General features: G+C 35.1%; 1 protein-coding gene across 3 annotated transcripts in view; it reads left to right on the top strand.

The window, feature by feature from the left end:
- The window catches only part of unm_sa34860 (un-named sa34860), a 142,803-nt gene that overhangs the window by 23,137 nt on the left and 98,571 nt on the right, over positions 1–21,095 (top strand). For all 3 annotated transcript variants that reach the window (XM_088630235.1, XM_088630233.1, XM_088630236.1), the window contains exon 3: positions 4,693–5,356. In XM_088630235.1, coding sequence (XP_088486361.1) covers positions 4,693–5,356 — 664 coding nt within the window. The remainder of the gene's footprint in view (positions 1–4,692; positions 5,357–21,095) is intronic.

Below are 21,095 nucleotides of genomic sequence, written 5' to 3'. Positions count from 1 at the left end.
TTTTGTCTAGTTTTAACATAAACCTGAATCGTATCATTTTAACCTCAAAATTCACATACAATGAAAAAGAAAATGGTACAATAACTCTGTGCTGCTTGTTTTAATGTGGACATTTTGTAAATATTATGGTGCTTTGAGAATGATTTGGACTTGTTTCCTACTTTGTAACTTACTACTTAAGTTATTCATCCCATATGCCACATATACTGTAGGTAGTGCATTTTTCAGAACTGATCCTCATGTAATATAACAATAAGGAAACACTATATAGGAGCTTTTAGTTAGTAGAGGCGGTATGTTAGTATTAAATAATTATCAACTATAAGCATAATCTTACTGCTAATGTCGATTTAACTGAAGGGGTATATCCCTTCTTGTACACTGAAATACTTTTCAATTTAAACAAGATACTTTTTAGATTAAATATGTAGAATGATAGAAAAAGACAGGACTAATGCTGAAACGTTTCTTGAGCAAACTGCTTGACCCTGCTTTTGTTTATATTGCTATTTTGCAGTGTACAAGACAGCATAATATAGAAGCTATCAGTCCAGATTTTTTTATAGCTATAAATCTATACTCCTTCCCCTAGAGAGTTCCACTGCTGAGAGGTCTTCAGTGTGATGGAGGTCACTGAGAAGTTTTCAGGCTCTCTGAGTTTTCTGTATAATTCCTGGTTGCTAACGTGACTAGTTACAACTGGTCTCTGAGCTGTCAGAAAGCCAGAGAGGCACAGAGGCCCCATCCCTAGAGAATGTTTTGCTCTTCCAGTCAGTATCTTAGGGAATTTATTTTCTTAAAGGTAATGTCTACAGAGTTTTATCTAGGGTTTGTACTGTATGTGGTTAGGCAAACAAAACAGATTATATATAGACTTCTGTAGGGTCCCTGTTGCCTTTCTTCCCTTGAATATTGACCATGTACATGCTTAGCTAAAAGTGAACATTTTATTTGTTGCAGTTTTACATCAGTTCTTGAAGCATACTGTAAGTAGCCTTTTTAAATTCTAAGAGCAAGTATATTTTGTTTGCAAGTATACAGTGTGTACCATTTTTGGAAAACAAAAACATCTCTTAGTGACAAAACTTTGTATGGGTTATATATGTTTTAAAATTATATTTGTTTTTAAGGTTAAGCTTGTTCATCTTTAAACATTTAGTAAATCCAATAGGCAATTCATTTGAAATAACTTGAAGTGAAGCTTACAGTATTTACTGTAGTAAAAGGAGTGTTAATTTGACATGAGCAGCACTTGATCCAGAGGAGGAGGTCCTCCCAGATTTCTGAGGTCCTCACTCTGTTATGGAGAGCAAACCCAGCAGCCCTGTAGAGAAACCTTATTTCCGCTGCTTGCACCTACAGTACCATCTTATTCTTCTAATCGCTGCCCAAAACTTCTGACTATAGGTGAAGATGAGGACATAGATTGACTGGAAAACTGAGAGTTTCGTCTGAAAAACTCAGCTCCCTCTTCACCACCATGGTTTGATACATTACTGCATAAATATTATCAATCCATTGTTCAATCCCCTCTACCCTTACTTGTGAGCAAGACCCCAAGGTGGTTAAACTCCTCCTCCTGGGGAAGCTGTTACCACCTCACCTGAAGAGAGCAAGTAATTGTTTTCCTAGAGAGAACCATGACCTTAGACTTGAAGGTGCTGACCCCCATCCAGACTGCATCACACGCGCCTGCGAACGTTTCCTGTGCGCACCAGAAATCGCAGTCAGATGAGGCAAAGAGGACAATATTATCTGCAAACAGCAGAGATGCAACCCTCAGTTCCCCAAATGGATACTCTCCATGTTTTCTCAGGCAGTGTTTTTGTGTCTTTAACAAGTTCCTGTCTTCTATCTGGTCATTAAAAATAATGACACTGAATCTTTCAGAGGATTTAAAAACGGTGTGTCTTGAACTGCACCGTTTTTTAACTTCAATTTAACTTCCATGAGCTAATGCTGATGTTTTTAAAGTTTCTTCATTTCAATATCAAAAACCAAAGTACCGATCTCACACTAGGTTAATAGATAATATTTGTCTGGAAAAATTATTTAAAAGTATGGAATCACATACATTCCTATATATACAGGTACAGTATGCATTTCAAACCTGAGAACAATATTGTATTTAAACAATAAATATCAACTATTGCTTATGCAGTAATTATCATGTTAGGAAAAAATTGTATAACTTTGCAATGTAAGTAATTTAATGTAAAAATAATTTACCATATTTCTGCACATTTTTTAACATAGTTAAAAGTTATAGTTAAAAAGTTAAAAGTATGTTTAACTGTGCAGTACCTGTATACAAAGACAGAATAAACCATGGCTCATTTATTATGCTGTTCTTATACAGCCAACAGTAGTATGTACTGTCGACGAAACTGTAAGAGACTATAGTGAACCGATATTTTAAATTATATATCAAACTAGCTATTGTAAAAACAGTTTAAGAAAGACAGTCAAGAAGTTATCTCACTATATTTAATTTATGTTTATTATAAATCTTGAAGCATAGACCAGTAGTTTAAAATGAATTATGGTGTTTGAAACCATAATTCTTGTAGTAAATACCATACAATCAGTGATAAAATTATTGTTTTCATAAACATATTTTAGGAACCTACTTTAGTAAACAAACATGTCTTTATGAAAAAGTTATTTAATAATTATTCCCTGTAATTAACTATATATTAAAATATCAATTATTGTGAATTTTATATGTTTAAAGGATTTAAAGCAGAAGGTTTAATAAAATGAACTGAAAGTTTCCTAATTTTAATTTCCTAGTTAAAATAATAAATAATGCATAAGTATTCGCCAAGAATATTCTGAATGTGAAATCTTTTCTTTTGCTTTCTTATCCTCTGTGTTTATATCTAAGTATATCTGTATATATTTAGTACTCACTTTTTTAGCTTTATAACACCTTTGGTCATGATCCAGCACATTAGAATTATATATGTTAGAATATAATATACAAAGGCCATGCAAAAGTATTCAGACACATTCTAGGGTGTCACATTGTGTGAAATTTCAAAATAGTGCATACACATTTTTAAAAACACAATACAGTATGTTATTCTCAATAGGATATACATAAAGTCAGGTCTTTAACTGGGCCACTCAAGGACGCTCATCCTCTTAATCTTAAGCCTCTCCAGTGTTTTCTTTTCCTTTTGCTTTGGATCATTGTTCAGCTGAAAGACAGGTTTTTGTCCCAGTTTTAGGTCTGAAGGAGATTTTTGTCGAAGATATTCCAGTACTTTGTTCCATCTATATTCCCAGCAGTCTTGACAAGCTTTCCAAGACGTGCTGATGAGAAGTAGAACTATAACATGCCAGCAGCCATATCACCCTGCAACTCACAACTGGTAACCCACTGCTGCTAAGCAGGTGTGAGCCTGGTCAGTACCTGGATGGGAGACCTCCTGGGAAGAAACTAAGGTTGCTGCTGGAAGAGGTGTTAGTGGGGCCAGCAGGGCGCGCTCACCCGGTCCATGTGGGTCCTAATGCCCCAGTATAGTGACTGGGACACTATACTGTAAACAGGCGCCGTCCTTCAGATGAGACATAAAACTGAGGTCCTGACTCTCTGTGGTCATTAAAAATCCCAGGGCGTTTCTCGAAAAGAGTAGGGGTGTAACCCCAGCGTCCTGGCCAAATTTCCCATCGGCCTTTATCAATCATGGCCTCCTAACAATCCCCCTCTATGAATTGGCTTCATTACTCTGCTCTCCTCCCCACTGATAGCTGATGTGTGGTGAGCGTTCTGGCGCACTATGGCTGCCGTCGCATCATCTAGGTGGATGCTGCACATTGGTGGTGGTGGAGGGCAGTCCCCATTATCTGTAAAGCGCTTTGAGTGGAGTGTCCAGAAAAGCGCTATATAAGTGTAAGCAATTATTATTATTATTATTATAACTAATGCCACCACCAACAGGATTATGACAGTTGGGATTATGCTGACTGAGTGGTACGCTATGTTGGGTTTGGAACTGATGTAACACTTTGCATTTAGACAAAAATTTGATCACAAAATCTTTTGCCACCTTACGCAGTATTTTTTAAGTTCCATGCAATCTCCATGTGGAGTGTTCAGGACATTGTTGTTCTATGAAGATTTTCCAATGGGTGGTTTCCCAGTTTCCTCTCTGACCAGCTATTCAGTTTGGATCTGATCTAGGCTTTATGTAGGTAATGTCTAGGTGTTTTCAGTTTCTTGATGATCAATTTCACCATGATGTAAGAGATAATAAGGGTCTTTGAAATGTTTCTATACCCTTCTGCTCTGTGTCTTTGTACAGTTTTATTCCTAATTTGCTCTGAAAGCCTTTTGTCTTCAAGTGTCATTTTTTTTAAATGCACTACCTTGCTGAGAGACCTTACAGGTGCATTTATACTATTAAAACTAATATTATTGCACACATACAGAGGCCATTCAACAAATTTATGACTCGTTAAGATAACTTGTGCACCTAAATTGATTTAGGTTTGCCTCAAAAATGTTAATGATAATAAGATGAGTTTGTTTTATTTATTTTAATACTACAAAATAGAAATTGCATCAATATCTAAGAGATTTAGGAAAAAAAACCCTTTGGTAAACACAATTTAAATAAAGGAATTTATAGGATGCATAGTACAGATTCATGTTTCTTATGTTGTTGTTTTTTTACTTTTCCACAGTGGGAAGAGATAGGGGAAGTTGATGAAAACTATGCTCCAATCCATACTTACCAAGTCTGCAAGGTAATGGAACACAACCAGAATAATTGGCTCCAAACTAACTGGATCTTCAATGAAGGTGCCCAGAGGGTTTTTATTGAGCTCAAGTTCACATTGCGGGACTGTAACAGTTTGCCAGGAGGGCTGGGAACCTGCAAGGAGACTTTCAACATGTATTATTTTGAATCAGATGATGAAGAAGGCAGGAATGTCCGAGAAAGCCAGTATAACAAGATTGATACTATTGCTGCTGATGAGAGCTTCACAGAACTTGACCTGGGAGACAGGGTGATGAAGCTAAACACGGAGGTGAGAGATGTTGGGCCTTTATCTAAGAAGGGCTTTTTCCTGGCTTTTCAGGATGTAGGTGCATGCATTGCCCTGGTGTCAGTGCGTGTTTATTACAAAAAGTGCCCCACTGTTATCAAAAACCTGGCTGTCTTCCCGGATACCATTACTGGGGCTGACTCTTCCCAACTATTGGAGGTTGCAGGAACCTGTGTCAACAACTCTGTAGCTGAAGAGCTTCCCAGGATGCATTGCAGCGCTGAAGGGGAATGGCTGGTGCCCATTGGAAAGTGCATATGTCAAGCAGGATATGAAGAATTGAATGGCACCTGTCAAGGTCAGTCTAAAACTTTTTTTTTTCGGTACTGGTCATGACTGTAAGAGATGTTATTGAGATACTGTTGTTTTTGCTTCAGTGCTTAATATACTGTAACTTTCTGCACTTCACTTGTTAAATATAAGTACTGTATTTTTGTTATAATATTTTAGGCCCAAATAGGTAGATACTGGGATCAAATTGTCTGCTGATCTGCTGTCTTGCTAGTGTTAGCAACTTTACTGTTTAGGAGTGTGTCAGACAGCTACTTGTGCCCGAAGTGTGCATCACTCGTCTAGACAATTATCCCTCTGAACCCTGTTTAAAAATATAGCAGCTACTTCCACATCACAAATATCACTCATAATGTGACATTAAAATGATTTTTATTAAGAAAGAAATGAGAGAGACAAAATAAGGTTTGATATACTGCAGTAGTGGAGACAGCAAAAGCATTCCTTCTTCAGAAAACCTGTTTAGAAAAATAATATAAAACATAATCCTGTAAGTATACTGTAATTCTTCAGTAACTACAGTACCTCAGAAACTTTGTTTTATGTGTCCAGCACAGTGCTATAGTTAATAATTTTTAGGACAAAACAAACATTTACTTAAGTTAGCAAACTCGGGCACAGCAGTTACAAAGTTACAAGTCTGAGTCTCATTCTTACATTCACTGTATTTGAATAGTTTTTCTTTCTGGTGCTTAGGGCAAGTACTATATTGTAACATACAGCAGTCCTGTCAGTGACCTAGAGTTAGGGCACCGTCACAATATGAAACTGAAGGCAGTGGAGTCTGTTTCATTGAGTCATTTCAGTTATGCTCAACTAAATGCAGCTTTGTTTTATTTATGATTGTTTTACCGCTGTAAATAGGATCACTTTTTGTGCAATACATACGTTAAGTGAAGTTATTCATTTTTAAGGTCCTTTCACATGTTATGAAGCCAATTAGTCTCATAGCTTAATTCTCTCTTTATTTTCTTGTAAATCACTAAAGCCAATCCTTGTTTTCTATCGGTACTGATGCAGAAGAGATATCTGGAGCTCATACCAATGGAGGTATGCAGTGAACTGATTTCTCTCAATATAAAAGAGAACCGAAAGAGAAAGAGAGCTCTTTCTCAAGGAGTCAGCTCCCAGGAAATTAGAACGTTAAAGTCCTTGATGAGATACAATAGCATCTACTGCAAAAAAAAAATGACTCCTTTGCTAAAAGAACTAGGGAACTAAAATACACCAGCAGTTGCTGTGTCTGATCTGTCTTGAGACTCAATTTAGTTCCAGCCTTGGGCCAAACTGGATTTTCTGATATTTGCAATGATTAATACGACAAGCAAAATCTCAGGCAAGTTGTACAATTTTTTTCCAAAGAGTCTTGTAGAGTCTTGTAAACGCAGACAGGTAAATTACACAACCCAAATGACTGCAATGTCCAAGAGTGCATAAACAAAGGTTAAATCTGGATCTTCAGCCAAACAGGATCCGCTGGGAATTTACTACGAATTAGATTAAAATAGAGAAAGAGAAATACCCAATTGTAGAATGCCTGTATAGGGTAAATAGTAACAAATTAGTCTGACCTACACTCCAAAATGTACTTTGTATAGGTCTTCCGAAATATGTCACCTGACCAGAGGGTTTGCTACTGTACATACCTTTGGTTTTCTTTATGTCTAAACATCCCTCAAATCAGATAAAAGGAAGTTGTTATAATTTTAACCTGTGGAATCTAGTATATCTTACTATATTGGAATGGGAGGTGCATAATGTAACCATTGACCATCATTTGTCAGACAAATTCACTTGAAAGATAGATTACCATCTATAGTAGATACACCTACAGATGTAATTAGCCTCATACTATTATAATTGTCCTTTTGAAAACTCTGATTATGGCATACCATATACTGTATAAAGTCTTTAATTTTAAACAAAAGTGTATGATACAGGTTAAATACAAGTGAAGGCCCTTCAGCCCATTTAGCTTGCTTAAGAACATAAATAGAGCATATGAAATGTTGCAAATGAGAGGAGACTATTCAAACCATTTGGTCTGTTTGGGAGTTATCTCATAAAGTAATTTCTGGTAGGAAGCCAGAGTATCAGTTTCAAATACTTGCTTTGGCAGCTTGTACCAAACTCCCACATATCTTTGTATAAAAATGTGCCTTCTGTTCACGGTTTTAAATGCTGTTCTATGTAGCTTCCACTTGTATCTCTTGTTTGTTTGGTAGAAGCTTATTGATGGAAGGATTTCATCCAGCCTTGAAAGCAGCCAGACTATCTGTTTTGACAATATGGCTGGGCAGCTTGTTCCAGCCTCCCACAAGCCTTTGTGTAAAAAAAAAATGCCCAGTGGTCAGAGTTTTCAATGCTCTTTCACATGTATTTCTGGGTCATGTTTCACTGTTTCTGAATAGGTCGATTCAGTTGATTTTGTGCATTCTGAATACTTGAATCTGGTGGCAATATAGACCTCTGTTTTCAAGCCAAAAAATATTTATTTTAGCCTGTCATAGTAGGATATTTGTTTGTCCGGTTGTTGTTTTTTTCTGGGCTGATTTCAGAGCAGCAAAATTATAAGCAATATTTTAATGAGATGTTACTAATTTATTGTATAATCGTATAATTCTAGCATAACATCCCTTAATTTATTATTAGCTGTCAAACCTAACATTCTGTTTATCTTTTTTATTCCTAGTCTACACATTGTTTAGAAAATGCAAATGATGTGTCAAAGTAGACAGCTTAATTTATTTTACTTAATTTTAAATTGCTGTTTTATGTGTTTGCTAATCCTGTCTTCTTTATACATATCAATTTCTTTGATGTGTGTTGAAAAACCTTTATCAAATTTAATACCTACATTTTATAATCTCATGCTCCTTTAATTCTATTGCCATATACTGTAGGTTCTCTAGCTTGGTTTTAATTATTGGTTCCGTACAAGTAATAGAAGTAAGACTGCTATAATTACATTGTCCAGCTTTTTTGTCCTTTGGGTGCTACATTAGTAAATCTGCAATACATTGCAAATTAATTGCACTGAATATTAGCCCTGTCTTAAGAAATGGCTGGAGTAGTTTTTTTAACAGTTTATGAATAAGATCTCATTTTCTTAAGTACAGTTGGTAGAATACGTTAAAGTATTCTAATAAGTACAGCACTTCTTCATCTTCTTTGCAAATGCCAGTAAAGAAATAATTTTGTCTTTGATAACCTGAGGCATGTTGTTGTTTTTTACCTAATAAACACCTGAATGCAATATTAATTTAATACATCAGCCTTATCGTATTATTATCTAAATATTTCCTGTTATTATCTTTGAGATTTTCTTCTTCCCGTTCATTTCCTTTGCTAATTACTTTATACAATATTACTATTTATTTTAGCTTCCTTTGCAATATTATTCAATTTGTCTCTCTTGGCCTTTATACAATATCTTATTGCATGTACTAACAATTCATTCTGTAACTTTTCCTGTTACAACTGAATCCTGTTTGTCAATCATTTTTTGAGTACTTTCTTTTTCCTTACATTTTTCATAAATGATATGTTAATCAATTTGTGCTACTACTTGTTTGATTTTGATTTACCGATTTTTTTAATTGATCAATTCTGTTTCATGCTAAATATTTTTTAATTATTGCCAACTATTATCTACTGATACTCTGATACGTACTTCATAGTCTTCTCTTCTGAAATAAGTCTTAAGTCTTATAGTCTTATATAAGTCTTGTAGTCTAACTATTTGTATTTTACTTGTATTTAACTATAAAAAACTTTAAACATAAGGTAAGGGTTTTCGTATGGCAGGTGATATGACTAATAATCATTAGCAATTTGTACAATTTCAGTTTTAGCTACTACTGCCTATGTTAGATTTACAGTATATACAGTACTGTATAACCTAAGTCTGTATTATAATTGACATCCACATTTTGTTCCAGTGCCTGATTCTGCAATTTTTGATGTATTGTAATACTCATCATCCGTGTTTCCAGTCTCTCAAAAACAATAATCTCATTTTTGTTACTTTTGCTTTCTGTTTGGCATGTTTCAGTGATTGTAATTACATCATAATCACACACTGAAGTAGCAGCTTCAGCCTCTTACATTTTGTTCCTGATACTCCTGGGTTTTAGGAATACATAATTATGCGGTCCTTTGATAATTTCTTACTTTTAGATTCACTACCCTGTCCTTCCATGACTTTACTATCTGACCTCTGATCTCACTGCATTGAGTATCTCCTCTCTCCCACACCCAGGAACTTTCATTCGAGTAATGAGTCTGACACTCTGCTGTTCTGAGGATGAGTCATGCAGGAATCTAGACATTGTAATCAAAATCAAACCACAGTTGCATAAAGTGAACATAAAAGAACATAGCAGCAGCCTGGTGTTTTTATAGTTTGATTGTACTGAAGGATGGCATTTTCCTGTAGCTTTTAAGGAAGGAAGGACTAATTGAAATCACAGTTCAGAAGTGTTTGTCATGCTGGCAACTTAGACCGCAATGACAGGAAATCTTACAGTTCGGTCTGTCGGAAGCCTTTGAGGAGCTTTTTATTAGGCCTTTTCTGTATCTTCCACTTATCCTAGCCGCTTTTTTATTAGAAAAGCAGCTTTGTAGCTTACATTTTCATTATGGTCTGGATTTAAATATTTTCCTCAGTATAAATTTGCAAGGCATACAGTATGAAGAGTGCCAGAGTGTTTCCTCTGAGAGATGAGTTTGAAAGGTTGATATATAGATAAAAATAGGGTTCAGCAATATGTCAGTAGAGTATGGCTGAAATGAAAATATACTGTATTACACTAAGGTTTTATTCTTTCATGTTTCTATTTGTGGACACACAGTTATCTTTTGTTACACTTGTCTGCAGGGCAAACATTTCTCAAGGTCTTAGCACCACAGTTTATTCAAGCTTTGGGTGAATAATCAATTTTGGTGGTAAAAATATTTTAAGTCCAAAAACCATCACAACTGTGAAAAAAAAAAGCACATAATGGAACATAGACAAACGCTGTCATATCTGTTAGATTGCTCTGGTCCATAATGCAGGATAATAATAATAGCAAAAAGCTAATAGCTGGGGCAGATGGGCTGAATGGTCTCCTCTCATTTGTGACATTTCTTATGTTCTTCTGTTCCGAAAAATGTGAAATTAGTGTTACACTGGAATCCTTCTTTTAATATAGGAGGGTTATGTACTCTGTTTACCTATGTTTTAGGCACAGAATAATAGGTTTTGCTGCATTACATTCAGGATAGGAGCCTGTAAATTCAATATAGAGATGAAAATGTCACTTATGTCACTTCATAACAAATTTTTCACTTCTGAATGAAAGTGAAAAAAGAAATGCAAACATACTATAATTGTATCCATGTGTTTGTCACTGGAACATTCATACAGTATGTGAAATAACCTGTCAGTGACCCATAATTAAATGCCTAAGGTTAATTTCAGTATTGTTTCAGAATCACTTCTTTCTTCACGGCTGCACACTTTTAAATTATACTTCATTATTCTGATTGATGTGTGTTTTGTTTTCTTCTGAAGGAATACAGGAATTATCACAGTCTAATGGTCAGACTAGCCTGTTTTCAGTAGACTTGATTAGATCTCTTGTGTGAAAATTCCTGTTCTTCTTCATTCTGTGGAAAATGTGCGAGGATGATCATCAAACACAAATGCATCAAATACAGATGCAGCTTACATTTAAGTTAAGAAGATGTGTTAGATAAAGATATTATCTGGCCACTCTCAAAGCATATTAGTGCTTTTGAGCTTACTTTTGAGTCCCTGATTTAGACTACTTATTAAGACAGTTGAAAGTTAAGTTTTGTACTAGAAATAAGAAATATTGGGAGCTTTGAGCTTAAGATCGTCCAGTTATGTTGAATCTTATTATTTGACATAGAATAATGGCATAATTGGTAAAATGATTAATAGCATCTTGGAAAACAATGAATGAGGAAAAAGAAAATAAAATATGATCAAAAATATGTAAAGCCTTTCATTTACTTTTTTCTGGATTCCTGCATTTCATTGCGATATTTATGTCCTGCATTTCTCAATAACATTCTACAATAACATGAGCTGAATTTAAAACCAATTGAATCATGTGGATCAATCTCCAACTACTTCTTTATACAACATTTCCAAGAATAATAAAAAGGAATCCAAGCTTTACTCAAGGCAATTTTTATTACCCGTCATAGAAACCTTCCAAGGACCACCTTAATGTTATAATTCCATGCACCATATTCCTATCCATTGTAGTTGATTATGGGTTTCATTTTTGATTATCTTGTATGCTTTTGCTAACCTCCCACAATAGTCACTTAAGACAATATAAATAAAAAGATGGTGTGAAGCACAAGTACCTGACAACCTTACTTGGACATTAAAACCTTACAGCTTTTAATTTCACAAGAAATCCTTTTCTTTGCTGTTTGCAATTGTATGAGTGGATGTTTCTCAACGACGCTGAGTGTCTGTTTAGAAAATACTGTCTTGCGATTTAAAAGACTCTGAGCCCTGGCAAGTTTGATACGAAGCGCTTCTTGGTGTTTTGTATGTATGTCTGGAGAGGAAAGTGAGAACAAAAAAGTCCTCCCATCTAATTCATGTCTTTATGACACCAGGGCATTAGCTTTGATACATGTTGGTTCTGAGAGTTCAAGTTTAGTTGAGAAATGTCAGAATATGTTGGCTTCACTAGATTGTTAATTCTCTGGCTGTTTTTTTTCTTTTGCTAAGACCGAACAGCCTTCCTTTTGATATCCAGTGAAGCGCAAACTAATAAAATGTCACAACATTTGGAATTGGTCCTGGTGTTGTGACAGGAGCAGTTTCCAGCAACCAGCTGAGACAGACAGTTGTAATGCTGGCAGACAGATCCCAGGTCAATCTATCAAGGGCCCACACGCACACTAACAGGCTCACGGCTGAAAGCCTTTCATTGACCGTGAAAAGGAAAAAAAAAGGATTTGAGATCTGGAATGGGGAAGAACGTTTTTTGTCAGCAATAAAATTATATACCCTGCCTTTAAAAAAAACATTTCAAAGTTTCAAAGTTTGTTTGCGTGTACATATGTTCTCATGTTTTCTTATCTATGTTTATTTAAAAAAAATATGTATATGAGACTCATGAACATTTTGTGTGTCTCTCCATATATAAATACTAGTAGCAGGCCATGTAAAAGAAAACTCTTTGTGTTTTTTGGTTAATTATTATTGAACATTTTCTGATGACATTCTATTTGGACAGTGAATTGTTATTTAAAGACCATCTGATTTAGGCAGATGTGACAAATGTACTGTGTTTTGGAATTGATGACTCACCAGATATTTCTTTTTGTTAAAATATGCATACAGAAAGTTCAGATCCAGTGCTACACTGCGTTACATTAACTATTTATGTCTTAAATGTATTCATGATATATTATTTTATATTATTGTCTATATATAATTCGGAAATCCTGCTAGTGTTTACCCTGGATGTGTTGCTGTTGAATTTTTTATTCTTCTTGTGATTTTGTTAACATAATATTGGCTTAATGATCAAATTATTTTTCTTAACCAGAGAATCCAGTTAGTGGGAAATAATTCAGAGTAGGCCCCTTGGCAGATCCATCATATAAATTTGACTTGCCATTTTAGACAGATGGTAAACAGAGAGGCTGAGAAACATCAAGCAGTATTCTCTCTATAACATTAATCAGAGCTGTATTAGGCCTCATAGCTGCCTGTTATGTGCTTTCTATCTTTGTCTTTTACCCATTTGTTTCTAAATCACTGATGCATTTCATGTCCAAGTTACTGTACATGCCAAAATTTGCCCACTGGCTATTAATCACACAACTCGCCTTAAACTGATATTGATGGAAATGATTTTGCTTTCTATTCTCCTTTGCAAATTTATTTTTTTAATTTCAGGCCAGAAAGATAATAGACTATCTATTTAACAACCTCTACAGGCTGCAAAGTGATGTGACAGAAGCATTGCTGCTCTGCATCTTTTGGATTCTGGGCTTGTTTTTGGCATGGGGTGCTTTCTGTTTGGATTTGGCATATTTTCTATGTGGTCTTGTGGGTTTTTGCCAGGGTACCTCATTTCCTTCCACAGTCAAAAGACGTCTTGGTTGGTTGGCAACTTTGAATTGTACTTTGTTCCCATTGTTAGGTGGGTTGGAATGTATTGGAATAAGACACTTTTTAAAAATGGATGGCTGCAAAAACTACTGTATTAGTGTACATATGCGTGTATGTAGTGAAAACTGAATCTACCTTTTTGGGTATGGCAACAGACTAACACACAAAAAAAGTCATAATGTACTTATAAAAGAGGTATGGTGCATTATGGCTTCTTGATGTCCACGCACCGAATTACATCTACTGTAGAAATACAAGTCATTCGAATGTGTTGCAATTCTCACCATTCTCCTGATCCAGTGTTTTGAGTTAATGTACTTCCAATGCAGTATAAAGGATTCTAAACCGTTCCGTACAGTATGTAGTCCACTATTTAATGTGATATAATTGATATAATGATAACATTTTAAAATTGTTTAGGTGTCCAGTGATATAAAACCTGTAATGCATTGTCAGCTTTGGAAATATTTTCATGCCTCACTCTTTTTTCCTGGCTGTTCTTCAATATGAAATGTTTTTAAAAGGCAGTGACCGTGTCTTTAAATCATACTTTTATTCCACTCAGAAGACATAAAATGAAGCCTTCTAAATTGTCATTGTCACTACAATCCTTTTTTTAATTACTGTATAATGTGGAATATATTTGCTAGCCAGATGTAAAAAAAATCAATTTCAATGATGGCTTTGTACCAGACATGGCCTTTGAGCAGAAGAAAACTGAACAGACTTCACCTTACACCTGCTCAATAATTTTGATGAGAAATCTAGCAACCAAGAAAAGGCACAACTGACTTTAAAATACTTATTTCTGCTTAATTTTATATTTCCCTAACAAATGATTAAATTTAATAACATACTGCAGAAAATATAGAGGTTTTGAATAGTCTTGGTCATGAGATAATTTCATTGACTCAGGATCCAATCAAGATTAAATAAAATAATAACATGAGTGAATTATCTAATTGCTACTGAAGAATTACCAGAAAATTAAGTTCTAGAAAATATGTGCACCATGCTGTGTTGGTTCCTTTGTGTAACTGTGATACTTTTAACCTCACAGGTACAGTATATACAGTACTTTATGTGAATTCAAATTTGTTGTGAAAGACAATGTTAATGAAAAATTAAAAAATATATACATATTTGAAAATAATATATCTGTATAGTTTCATAAGTTTGTGAAAATACAGTATATCATCTGTGATGATCTAATTTATAAGTATCCATTAATAATCATGGAAGTAAAAAAAAACAATTCCCTCAGGAAGATTTTCAGGAACAGGTACCCATGGTATTAACTTGCTTCAGCCCTGACCCCTCTTAAAAGTAATAAAGATTTATTACAGCTCAGCAAGCAAGTAGAACATGTAATGTATTTACTGTTTATCTAGGAAATCATTACTGTAACATGGATTGCAGGATGCTGACACATTGATTTAGTTTAATTTTGAAATAACATCCAAGTAAATATTAGAAATATTAGAAATTATAGCAGTGTTATAAATGTCTTTGTGTTTTAAAATATCCAAAACTTAGAATTTTAATTTAATGGGTAAATATGTCTGTCTCGCCATTGGCAAAAAAGTAACTTGAGGAAATGCGGACTGTTACGGAAATCATGATGGCTGGTTATAATTTGACATGTGATTTCCACATCAGTTCTCAGATAATTTGTAGCGCAAATCATATTATGTTCTAACATTATTGAAACAGATGTACTAGGAACTGGAATTTAACAACAAACGGCATTGGAACTTGATCTTGTGTAGCATGAAGGTGAGCCTTAAGCTACAGCAGCTGTTATCTGTTAATGAGATACATTAATATAATTGCTGCAAGTCGTGACTTTTGCATTAAAAATCTTGATGAATTATCTTGCTGTTAAAGGGAATATAACGACAATGAAGTTGAATTCCTAACTACTGTATACTATGGTTGAATTAATTCCCCCTTTTCCAAATATTTACTTTGGTCATCTGCTTTCAGTTAGCACAGTTAATACTGTACAGTATGTGTCTCTTCTGTATTTTGAAGATTGTCTAATGTGGTTGTAAATGAGATATATAGATTTCTATAGTTTTCTGTTTGTCTTGGTATATATTAGTAACCCATAATAAATACAGTACCCTCCAAAAGTATTGAAACAGCAGCTTCAAAACTCTTTATTTTCTATTTACAGTCAAGCAATTTGTATTTTTGATAATCAGATGAGTATGAATGATGATTACAATGTAAATAATATGTATAATTCTGTACATAAATTTCATTATATTTGTGATTTCCAGTGGTGATTTCAGGTGGCCATAAGTATTGGGACTCATTCACACAAAGTAAATTTAATAGTGTTAAAGTTGGCATTTGGTTACATACAGTATACAATATCTTTGAGGCAAGAACTGCATAAAGTTCTTTTTAAATATATTCCAAATGCTTTTCTAAAGTTTTGTTTATTGTTTTCATTGTTTAACTATATTCTTAACTTCTTTATTTTTGGTATGCTTTTTTCTGTGTTATTGTTCTGATTGAGGTTTTCATTTCTTTCAGTTTCTTTCAAAATTGCCTCTTTTCTTTAATTGAAAATACTTTAGTTTTGATTTGGACTTTTGAGTACTCCAAACACCAAACTCAAAGCCAAACAGGTTGATTAGATGTTCATGTTTTATTAATATTTTATGTAATTTAGTATCCCGGAAAGTACACCTGATCAACAAGAGACACCAGTCAATTGATCTTTCAAAATAAAGATATTCAGCACTGTAAGTCTGTTTAAGTGATGGTAGAATTCAACAGACCTTATTAAAAATCATTTAATAGGCATAGGCAAAATCATTATTAGAGTTCCTACAGAAAATCATGTAATCTCAGGATCCAATTTGCAAATGCACTCCCACCTTAAATGTGACATGTTATTCTTTTTTATTCAATTGTAACATTTAATGGAATCTGTAGGACATATAGGGAATATCAAATGTAGGACACCCTAGGTCATTTGAACAAGAATAAATGACCTACACTGGCATACATGTTAATCGGTTAAAAATTCCTTGGCATGTATTTAAAACAAATATGATTAATTTCTAAAGCTTTTTTAATATAATTGTGCATTGGAAAATCTGTATGTCATGGTAGAATTGGCATTTTATGATAGAATAATCCAATTTATAAACCACATCAGCAACTCCCAGTTTGCCATTTTTCAGTGATATTAAAATCAAACAATATCTTCACTATAACATGATGTAAAGTTTACAATTAAGTTATAAAGGTATGCAACAATGTACACTTGTGACTGGATTCTGGAAAATGGATTCTGGTCAGAGTTACTAACATGGAAGCAAATGTTCTATAACAAGGCCTAATGAACAACCCTTTTGTCCTATTGTGAAAGTATGGATACTCGGTATAATAACTGATGGATTTGTATCATTGAGTGCTCGGTGCACCGTGAGATGACAGACCCCAACAATTTACCACAGCCTGTCACACTTGAGAGGTCCATGGCAGCAGAGCTTGGAAAGATGAATCCCACTGGCACTTAATCATTTACCCTCCAGTGCTACATCAGGTGCTGTTCTGTTCTGGAAGTTACACTTGTGATCTTCAGAAAAGTGAGGATTTAATAAATAATGGATTGGAGAAAGCAAAGGTATATGCTTGACCAGTGTAGGATGGAGACAGAAAGTGTATCCCATCAATGAAGTGTTGCTGGTAACCTTTCCAACAAAGGGTATATGTCTCTACATCTTAGCTATTGTTTTGTAATACTACATGGTGTTTTGTCTCAGTATGCTGTTCCAAAATGATTAATGTGCTGTAAGAACATTGTTGCACACATTTGCTAGCCGGAGGTAAGCTTTTACTCCAGTATCAGACGTTGGTTACAAGGCTCGTAAAAAAGACAGCACAACATTGATGATTAATTGAAAAGAAAGCTAAGCTGAGGCAGGACTGCCACTGATTCCAAATACTAAATTAAAGCATTGTAATCTGTGAACTAATGGGGTACAACAAGTGCAGCTGTATGTTACACTTACGCCAAGTTTTCCTTTTCCTGAAAATTACTGCATTCTTCTTGCATTTATGCACCCAACATACATTAATAAATGGGGAGTTATCAGACCATTCTGTATTATTCAATTTATTAAAACCATTAATAGCTTCCACCCCATAAAAACAATGTTGTATTTTGTTAAAAAAACAACTATATATCCTCTAGATAGTGACTGTGAAATGTGTAATTTAAATTGACACGTTAGTCCACCACAGTACACTTTTTCATTACAGTATATTAATGTAAAGTACATAATAATATGAAAATAAGATGAGCAATACATATTGTTCCATCCATCCATTTTTTTTGCTGTAACTATTATCAAATACAGGTCACAGGGAGCCAGATCCCTCAACTCTATATATTAAAGGATTGATAAGATGTATGAGTGATATGATGGGGCTTTGGTTAGCTACAGTACCTCACAGAGGTGTGTGGAGTTTGTATTTGCTCCCTGTGTTTGGGTAGGTTTCTTCTGGGTGCTCTGGTTACCTCCCACAGCCCAGAAATGTACTGGTAGATTAATTGGCTTCTGGAAAAATTGGCTCAGATATGAAATATATGCATGTGTCTACCCTGTTAAGGACTGGTGCTCTGTCCAGGGTGTATCCTACCTTGTGCCTGTTGCTTGCTGGGATAAGCGCTGCCCCATGCACCCCCCCCCACCCCGCAACCATTCTGATTTGGATGAAGCAGTTAGAGAATGGGTGCATGGATTAAGAGTGCATGTATAGAATTCTGTAATTGTCTCTGTGAAAAAAAGTGCCAGACATTAGATTTTAATTCTAAATTGTCTGTATCTTAAAAAATCCCTGTGAATGCCTAGTGCCGTAAACTTATCTTAATCTTAGGCTTGATCTTTAGTACTGTCTCTGTCTGCTCAGACTTAATGTTTCTGTTGGTTCTCCTTATTTTCCACAGGAAATTAAGTTATTATTGTGGTCCATTGTGGCAGTAGTATATTGTTGTGCAGTGTATCTCTGATGCGATGATTGATGATCAAGATGATTTTAGATGATGATTTCATAATCCAGATAGCAGACAGATGTGTAGATATAAATTTTAATCTTTTAAATTTCAATAATGAAATTTATTTACTTAGACATATTTTTAAATGTGATAAATAATTGCTCTAGTACTATAACAATACTTATACAGTACATTCCTGTTGGCTCCAACCCACCTGGCCAGCAGGTTATGGCCAGGTCCATCACTGACGAGGCTTTTAGCCTTTTCCATGATAACTAGGGTTTGGTCACATAAAAATATCATTTTAGTATTTATTTACCGAAAGTTAATATACTGTACAGTATAATAACATATTGTGCCAGTAAAAATGAGTCTATGTGTTTCAGAGTAGATCACTTCTATGAACTCTTTAAAAATGCAGGTCAGATAACTTTTGAACTATCCAGTATTTTCATGCGTTTGTATGAAGAGCTGTTCTTCAATTTTTACATATTAAAACACTGACTCATCTTAAGGCCTGACAACAGAATAATTTCATCATAACAATTATAATGCAAAATGCAGGCTCATAAGCACTTTAACAGTTATATTAAAAGCTACTGGAAAACAGTTATACAAGCACAGGGCACTTTTTTAGACCACTGTAACTAGATTATGAAACAAAATGTATCATTAATGATTACTTCCCAGCACTGTACATACTGTAATATTGACCCACCTGAACACAGCAGATTAAACCCTGTACTGTATATGATGACAAGCTGCCATTGCATACAAGCAGTAGTCTTGGCAAACAGAGAAGTCATCATTTAGCAGGTGGTTTGGCATCTTAATTTTTTTCTTGCCTTCATCCATTGTAGGTCACAGTGATGTATCTCATGACAATTAAATATTATTTATATTATTTACATTTTTACTTGTGCCCATGTATGAAAGGCATCTGGACAGACTCAGTTAGGAATCTCAATCATAGTGGAACTATGCAGTTTCTGTCACAGCACATTTGTGCCCTTGGTATAAATCTGACCTGTGTATGTTTTTGATGACATTAAATACAAAGGGGAGGGGGAAACAGTGATAGCATTATTTGGTTGAATTTCAACAGTTGCAGTGCTGCAAAGTGAAGATGCTATTTCATGCTTTATGCAGATTGACAGGACTGGGCTTAGCTAATTGGCACTGGTTCTCAGCTTCTCAAGTGCTGTGGGCCTGTGCCGAGCTCGCTTGCTAGTGCAAATTAAATTGGTGGAGTGCCACACTAGTCTCGCTGGAATTTAGTCTGAGCTCGCAATGAACATTTCCTGAAAGCACTTGATGTACCATGATCTCCCTTTTATTTTCATTTCTATCATCCATTATTCCGGAAAATGTCAAACTTGATCTGGTCAGTGCAGCCTGCAGAGTGATGATTGAGCCACCACTGAAAAGTGGGAAAGGCACAGAGATGTCAAAAGCCTCAAAGCCAAGGTCTTATTTAAAGAAACCCAAGCTATAATCTATAGTAAGTGACTCCTAATGCAAGAGAAAAAAAAAAGATACAGGAACACATTTGCAGTGTGTGCATATATAATTAATAATTACTATAAATGTGTGTAGCTATATTTACACACAAAAACACACATCAGGAGTCATTTTAATAAACACTCTTCTTGACCTCTTTTCCTGGTTATGAAAAAAACATGGACGTTTCATGGGTCTACTTCAATTGCCATTAAAAAATCATCTCTACAAGTCACTTTCCTAAAACTAGTGTGTTTCAGTTTGTGAGAGTAAAAAAAAGCATCAGTTGCTCACCTGTAGTTTTTTGCAAAGGCACTGTATGTAGTTTTGATGCCATTTTAAAATCATTCAATTGTTTGTATTCTAAGGATTGCTAAAGTCTATACTATCGACTTTCTTCTCATAACACTCGCTCTCAATAAGACTGCACTCCTCCTCTTTGACGAATTCTCTTTATTCTGGTTGAGCTACCTCTCTGTCCTCTGTCCCAGTGTTTCTCAGTGTCACCTTAAATACTATTCTTCAGTCAGCACTAGCTGACCTTAGATTTTCTGGTACTGCTCACATTGATTATTTACCTCTCTGACAGCACATTCTGTATCAGGTCTTCGGCAAAGCTCACTCTCCACGCATGTGATACAGGAGTCTTTCCTGGGTCCTCTTTTCTCTTTCTGTTCCCCCTTCTTGCATATTCTTACCTCTTCTGATCATTGCTATGTTAATGAAGTTTAAATCTCCCTCTCTTTTCTACCCGTGGATACTCACATCTTCTCAAGCATCTCTGTCTGTTTGAAATGCTCCTGACACCTTTCCTTGAGCAACGTAAACAGAATCTGACCTTTTAGATATCGCCTGCTGTACCTCAGCTCTTAGTTTCGTTCTTTAGTGTGTCCTTGACTCTCCAGCTGATAGTGATATTTGCTTCTTGCTCCCGGTCCCCGTGGGCACAGAATGCATGGTTCGAAAGAACAAAAGAAAGCTCACAAATGAGAGGAGGCCTTTTGGCCCATCTAACATGTGTGGTAGTTAGTAGTTAATAGATCTAAGCATCTCATCCAGCTGTTTCTTGAA

Source organism: Lepisosteus platostomus, chromosome 4, assembly GCF_059453375.1.
Source record: "Lepisosteus platostomus isolate fLepPlt1 chromosome 4, fLepPlt1.hap1, whole genome shotgun sequence".
NCBI classification, from domain to species: Eukaryota; Metazoa; Chordata; class Actinopteri; order Semionotiformes; family Lepisosteidae; genus Lepisosteus; species Lepisosteus platostomus.
The sequence above is the reverse complement of the archived record's forward strand: the minus strand, read 5'-3'. Positions and strand labels throughout refer to the sequence as shown.